Source organism: Astatotilapia calliptera, unplaced genomic scaffold, assembly GCF_900246225.1.
Source record: "Astatotilapia calliptera unplaced genomic scaffold, fAstCal1.2 U_scaffold_3, whole genome shotgun sequence".
Taxonomy (NCBI): Eukaryota; Metazoa; Chordata; class Actinopteri; order Cichliformes; family Cichlidae; genus Astatotilapia; species Astatotilapia calliptera.
In genome coordinates, this window is record NW_020535767.1 from 873,220 (window position 1) to 880,708 (window position 7,489).

At 43.0% G+C, this 7,489-nt stretch overlaps 1 protein-coding gene across 1 annotated transcript; it reads left to right on the plus strand.

The window, feature by feature from the left end:
- Nucleotides 1-4,523: 4,523 nt before the first annotated feature.
- Nucleotides 4,524-7,230, plus strand: LOC113017937 (uncharacterized; the record flags this gene model as incomplete). The annotated part of the gene is made up of 6 exons (XM_026161031.1): nucleotides 4,524-4,557; nucleotides 4,637-4,906; nucleotides 4,987-5,226; nucleotides 5,316-5,501; nucleotides 6,732-6,853; nucleotides 7,024-7,230. Coding segments are annotated over 6 exons (858 nt in total), but the record flags the coding sequence as incomplete, so codon positions are not given.
- Nucleotides 7,231-7,489: the final 259 nt, after the last annotated feature.

Here is a 7,489-nt window from a genome sequence, read left to right on the forward strand (position 1 = left end):
ATTTTTTTGACCCTATGCGACCCATATCCGATCATGCTATGACAGTGTGAACGGCGCAAATCCGATATTTTCAAATCCGATCTGGGTCACTTTCGTATGTGGTACTGAATCCGATACATATCCGATGTTTTAGAAAGCGACTGCTGTTTGAACGGTCAAGTCGCATTAAATCCGCCTTTTACGTCACCGACACAAGACTGAAGCCAATTATCAGCGCCAGAGAAGCGCCCGAGAAGACATCGCGAACGCTTCCTGGCCATCCAGTGTAGATGTCAGTGAAACTGTTGGGAAGACAATGTGAACATTTTATTTGTACTGTAATCTGCAGATTCTGACAGAAATCTGCAGCTATCATTTGAAGCACCGCTCCTCTCTAAACGGCAATAAGGATCATTATTAGGTTATTTACATTATTATGTAAATAACAAAATAACTTAAAGCAAAAATTGGGAAACGAAGTCCGAAGTCTGCATATTAAGGGCCATCAGTCAAACAATACTGTTGCTCTGGGTCTAAACAGAGCTCGTTGTGTGTGACAGCTTCTTTTGCGCATGCGGGCTGCTTTGAGCGTTCACACTAGAGCGCGTTTGCTGTCGCATTTTATTTGTAGTGTGAACGAGCAGACAAAAAAATCGGATTTGATCAAAAAATCGGAATTGAGCATTAAGACCTGCAGTGTGAACGTAGCCTATGTGTGTCTCACCTGGACAGTCTCCTCTGGACACCAGACAACAGCAGAGTGTTACCCGGCAACAGGCCAGGTGGGTAGGGGGTGTGGCTTAAGTCCAGGTACACCTGCAGACTCCTCCCAGCTTGGTCACAAAGAGTGAGACGCACACCTGCGCACACACGTTCAGCTAACAGTCAGACCAGGGGTCCGTTCTTTGTACCTCGCTACGTAAATTAGCTGGATTAGATTGTTGACGATTTCACGTGATCCTGGATCGTTCGGTTCTCCGAAGCTCATCCGGGACTTGCTGTCATAGCAACAGATCCGTAAGCGTAAACCTGCTCGGGAGCAGGCTTACTTTATGTAAACAGGATTAGATCACAGCCACTCAGGTATGTCCGCTTCATGTATACGAAAGCAACGGTGAAATATACTCACTCAAATGAGCAATCCTATTTATCCATATTGTATATTCTGTATCTATATGTGTATATATGGTGTATTTATGCTTATATCCTTACTCTTATTCCCCTTAATGTATCTGTAACATGCAACTTCTTTCGGTGCTTTGCTACTGGAAACTGAATTTCCTGGAGGAACCCACCCGAGGGATTAATAAAGTTTCATCTAATCTAATCTAATCTAATCTACTTGGGTTTTCTTCCTGCAGCCCTCATGTTTACTCAAGGTTTAGTTCTGTCTTCATGCTGATTTTCTTGTTCAGTCGTGTCTCATGTTGCAGTTTGTCAATCCTGTCCCTGTGCTCTGTGTTCCCTCTGTTCAGTATCAAGTCTATGCCTCATGTGTTTCCTGTTTTATTTTGATAGTCCCTGTCCTGTGTGCAGTGTGCTTGGTTTTGCTTCCCTTCTGTCATTAGGCCTGATTTGTCCCAGATGTGTTACCACCTATTCCCCATCTTCTCGTAGTTCTGCTTGTGTATTTAAGCCCTGTGTTTCTCTGTTAGTTGTTGTGTTGTACCCTCACTGTTGATAGGTTTGTAGCTTGAATCTATCCGCTGGAACGTTGAAGACAATATAATTACACTGCAAAGCAAGACACAAGTAGGCAAGCTTCTTCGTGTTTCTCGTGCACAGGAGGCACCGTTCCTTCGCTTGACCCCAGTTGCTCTCGTCTGTTCTCCCGTACCACTGTTCTTTTATTGAGGTTACATGAATATGCATAAGTTCATTAACATATGATGTCTACATACACACAAAGAGTACCTTGCCTGTGTGTGTGTGTGTGTGTGTGTGTGTGTGTGTGTGTGTGTGTGTGTGTGTGTGTGTGTGTGTGTGTGTGTGTGTGGACTGCTGATCAAAGGGTCAAACATCCTTGGTCAGGAAGAGGGTAGCCTCCCCCTCACCCTAGATGGTTCATCCTAGATAACACGGTGAGGAAGTCCTGCAGTTCATCTAAACAAAGAGCACTTAGACTAGAACAGACGCAACTACGTTAATCCTACCATAAAACAATAAGACACGGTATGACCTCTCATGCTCCCAAAGTGCTGTCTAATACACACAAAGTTTGCAGACTATCAAGGATCAAAACCTCTACCAATCTACAACTAATTACAAAACTCTAAGCATATATAAGTAAATATTTCTAAGCATAAATGACAATCAACAATAGAAATCTAACAACTGTACTGTGTTTTGTTTTCTATGTGCTTCTGGTAATGTTCTGGTTTGCTCTTTCCTGGTTTGATTTTCTAGTTTCCCGGGTTTCTAGTTTGGGCTTAAGTTTTGAGTTTCTAGTTTTGTTTTCTTCTATTTCTATTTGAATGTTCTCCAGCAATAAAGCTGCCACTTTAGTTAATCATTCTGTCTCTGAGTCCTGCGTTTGGGTCCTACATCCTGCCTGCCACCTCAACACCTTTAATTTTACAGCTTCTTAGTTATTATAAAGTGCTGCAACTCATAATGTTTTCTAAGATAGTAAAACCAGATTTAAACCGACTACTTCTACAAAGATGGAGCTAAAGTGATGATATACATTTAGTGTTTGGACTTGGACACATACAGTCTGTTTTTCCTTATAACTACATGTGAGTTCAATTAACATTTTGTAGGAAAAGGGAATTTGTTTTTTAAAAGGATTATAGATTCGGAGCTGAATTACCCAACGGAACATCTCATTCACTGATGTTTGCTGGAGAAGCTGCTCTGCCTCTTTGTGATGCAGCAGCGTGACGTACTGAAGACTGTTAACGGGGAAGTGCTGAAGCTGAAGGCGTCTCTCTGCTGCTCAGACTGACGTTCAGTCGTCATCCAGACAACATGAAGACTGCACCGGTCTCTCTGCTCCTCGGTGAGTCAAACACTAAAATCATCGATTTATTTATCACAGCTCCAACAAACAATATGGCAGGAAAACAACCTTTCAGCAGTTACAAGCTTGCAGCTACTGACTTTAAAGTTCATGTAAAAATTCTGAAAAGTTTCGTCAAGGCGAGAGGAACAGTTCATTCTCCTTCTTATGTCTTTCTGGTTTCATTTGATTGGTGGCTGTGAAGTAGGGCAGGAACCAAGAAGTGATGTTAATGTTGAATAATGGAGCTCACACTTTTAACTGAAATGTATGAAGAGTGATAGAAAATGGTTTCAAACATGCATGATGAAAGTTTTTCGGTTTAAATCGATCTCATCATCACTGCAAACCTCTCAGAGGTTCAGACTCTCAGCAGTTTAACCTGGAGTCCTGCAGGAAAGTCACCATATAGTCTGGACTAAGTCAGCGATTAAACCTTCTGCCCAGCTAAGTGTCAGTAACATGAAGACCAAAAGAACAAAAGAGACTTGACCTCTTTTCATCAAACATCTCTTCAGTCAGGAAACCACAGCCTCTGACTGCATGAAGCACAGGGTCCTCTGACTGCGTCCCCTCTTTTATCTAGTCTTCACTTCCTCTATTCACAGCCAATTTTCCATTAAGAGGACTGAGTGTATTCAAACAACCACAGACGGTTTTGACTGTTAAAGTTCCCATTCCCGTTGACATGATGACCTTTAAACAGCAGCAGTGTGGGACTGAAACAGGCCGCAAATCTGAAAATGAAAACTGTGCTTTTGAAGGGTGGCTTGTTAGTCCCACACTTTCTTCTCTGCACATGAATGAAAGCTCATCCATGCACAGTTCCTTCTCCATTGTTTACAATGCTGTGCACTGTGATGTTTACCGTTGATTGCCATCTGATCAAAAAATGTATAGAAAACAGGAAAAGACAGGCTAACCTGCGTTGCTGTCTCGGTGGTATTTTATAACTTCCTGTTCCTGTTACAGTGCACGGTGGTGTTTGTGTAGTTTAATCTGCGTGGCTCACAGATCTGGCAAAAATACAGACCTTCCATAATTAAGTAGAAGTACAAATACTAGTGTTCAAAAATACTCCAGTAAAAGATGAAGTACTGATTCAACTTATTAACTCAAGTTAAAGTAAAAAAAAAAGTACAGACTATGAAATGTACTCAAAGTAAGAAAGTACAAAGTAGTAGCAGTAAAACCCTGGCTGATTGTGACCCACACCCATTACCACACCTTGGCTCATGTGATTAGGTAGAGGATCATCAGGGGGTCCATTGTCCCTCTCAGGGGGAAACTCCCACAGAGCTTAAATGTGGGTCTCTTCACCGTTTGATCCTAGAACTGAAGAAACTTCTCAGATGAGAGGTGAAACGTCTTCAAGCAACTTAAAGAAGTCCACACGCTTTTCTTTCCAAGCTCCTTGGGTTGTGGCAGATACTTCAGGAGATTAAAAAGTTTCCTGAGAGAAAAAAAAACTGTGCAGCCTCAGTCTTTCTTTAAATGATCTCTGACCTTCAGTGACCTCTGACCTCCTGTTGCAGGTGTGCGTGTGCTGCTGCTGTCTGCACTGACTGTTTGTGCAGGTGAGTAGATGAAGTGCACCATGGTCCAGGACAAACACTGAGTGTAAACACTGATAGAAACTGTCCGTCTGTCCTCCAGTCTCTCTGAGCGTCAGTCCAAACCTTCAGCAGTTCTTCACAGCAGCCCCAGTGTCTCTGACATGTGAAGGTCAGCTGGGCTCTGATGGATGGACGGTGAAGAGGGACACAGGAAGTGGGACTGAGTCATGTGGAGCAGGTGGGCGGGGCTTCGGGAGGTTAAATGGTTCATCCTGTTTGCTTGATAAGCAAAGCGAGCCAATCAGTGGAGTTTACTGGTGTGAAGGTGAAGCTGGAGAGAAGAGTGAAGAAGTCAACATCACTGTATCAGGTAATGAAGTCGTTCATTTCATCAGACTAACAGCAGACTGTTATACCACCTCTACATCAGTCTGTGGGTCTTTTCTTCAGATAAACATGTGATCCTGGAGATCCCTGCACTTCCTGTGAGGACAGGAAGTGATGTCACGCTACGCTGTAAAAAGAAAATTGGTGGCACAGCTGCAGCTTATTTCTACTTTAATGGACGTCCTGTTGGACCTAAATCAGAGCACATAATCACCATTAACGTGCAGCAGTCTGATGAAGGTCTCTACTGGTGTTCTACTGATGAGTTTGGATCATCTCCTCAGAGCTTTCTGAGGGTCAGAGGTCAGAACACTGACATCACTTCCTGTTTAAAGCAAACCTGCTGAGCTTATAATAAATTCAATGACCCAGTTTTATCATCTCTCCTGCAGATGTCTATGACACCACCACCATTTCACCAAGTGCCACCAAACCACCACCACCAACAACTACCAATCTCAATTCCCCTCCTTCTACATCGTCCTCCTCCATCATCTCACCTGTAGCTGCTCTGGGTTCTCTGGGTCTTCTAGATCTTATTCTGTTTGCAGCGTTGCTGTTTTGGAACAAAAAAAAAGGTATAAAGTGTGTCAAACCCCCCAGAGCTCATTAGATTAAACATTTTACATGGAAAAATAAATTTTCCTTAATAATTATGTAATTATATACTATAATTCAATTATAAACTGTCCCCATTCACATTGTTTAGCAGAGAACTTATCTTACATGAAAAATATAGAGACACTTTTATTGATAAAGTATAAGACCCGATCCTTGGGGTGGAACAATTTTTGGCGCAGCATGTTTTGGGGTTTAAATTCCACAGAGACCCAGTGTTTAGAAAAAGTGCATCTCAACTGCTCCGATACTCCTGTCACAACAGTATCACTACAGGTTTTGACAAAAGTCCAGCTGGAATTAGTGATGGGATTTCCAGCTCTTTTTAGAGAACCGGCTCTTCCGGCTCCCAAGCGGCTCTTCGGGTTGTTTTGTTGCTTTAATTAAAAATGGTCCGGGGCTCCAGGGTCCGGGGGGAAGCAGGGATTAATCCCATACATGCTTTCAGTGGGTTCCAAACACACACACACTCTCTCGGGTCCAGGGCAGATCTATATACACACAGAGAAAGACGTCCAGGTTAGGGATAGTCTCAAACTCACAGATACAGGTTCAGGTCCGCCGTCATAAATAGTGCTCCAAATCAGCTGGGATCGGCTGCAGGTGTGACGGTGAGCACAGGTGCGTGGGCCAGGGGCGGGGCCAGTAATGAGCACCGCCCCAGCAGAGGAGAGAGAGCGCAAAGGAAACAAAACAAACAAAACATGTTGCCAAACACAGAGTGAGCCAGCGAGGCACGAGGACCACGACACAAAGCACGTGCAAACTCCAAAACACATTTCTAGCTTTAACTGAACTTCAAAGCAGAGCAGATCACTTAAATTACACAATTGAAAGCATGAAAGCATGTGTGTATTGTTTGTGTATTTATACACAAACACTCATATATAGTCAAATAATTGAAAAAATATGTTCATTTACCTGTTACTACCACACACCAAAGAGTCAAAGAGTCGGCTCTGAGAGTTTCCTTCGCGACCGACACATCACTAGCTGGGATAACCACATTTACTCAGGGCCTTCTTGATGTGATGTTCCTCCTGGCTGCTGTGTCTGTGGGGATGGTGTTCGCTCTGTGTTGTAGCGTCCTGATGACGCCCAGTTTGTGCTCCATGCTGGCAGACGTCTTCGGTTTAGAATCTTTTATTATTTGTCTCGTGTTTAAATCCTCGTCTTTCTCATTCCTGCAGAAAGGACGCTGTCATCAAGTCTGAGTCAAGTCACCTATCAGGATATGAACTTCAGACAGTCAGCCAATAAAATTACAGATACACACTCACATGTTGTTTTCTCCAGTCCGAGGACACTGCAGGTACACATTCAGCTGTTATCCAACAAGTTATTGCTTCACAAAATATGATTATGACCCTTTGTCCACTGTGGGTCCTTGTGATAATTTCTTTGCTCCTCTATTCTTCTTGTCTTTCCATCTCCTGGATTCTCTTTTAACCATCTACTCATTCTCGTTCTCTTGTGCATCAGGGCTGAGTTATTGATGGAGTTTCCCAGATCAAATTTAAAGGAGGATGGGAAGAAGAGGATTTTCTCTCTGCCAGTCCCGTCAGCTCCCTGCTAAGATTTAGAGCTTGTCCTGTTTTTCAGTATGAAGGCCCTGCTCATCTGTTTTTCTTGCCATTGCTTAAAAAGTGTACATTCTGCATCCAAATGTCCAGCTGCCTTCAACTTTGATGTTTGTCTTGGCCAAAAATAAGCCTTCAGTTTATTCCTTTGTTTAAATAAAAATCTCTTGCTGATAAACTGAACCCTGGCTGTGGCGTCAGAGTAGCGCTATATAAGTGCTACATAAGAACCAGTCCTTCTACCATTTACTAAAAGCAGGCTTTTGCCAGGGCTGCAAAGGGATTTGTAAAGAATGAGTTTTTAGTGTACTATGCTTCAGGCAGTTGTTGCATGGAAGTGGCTGTTACTGAAAGTCCAGCACAGACCT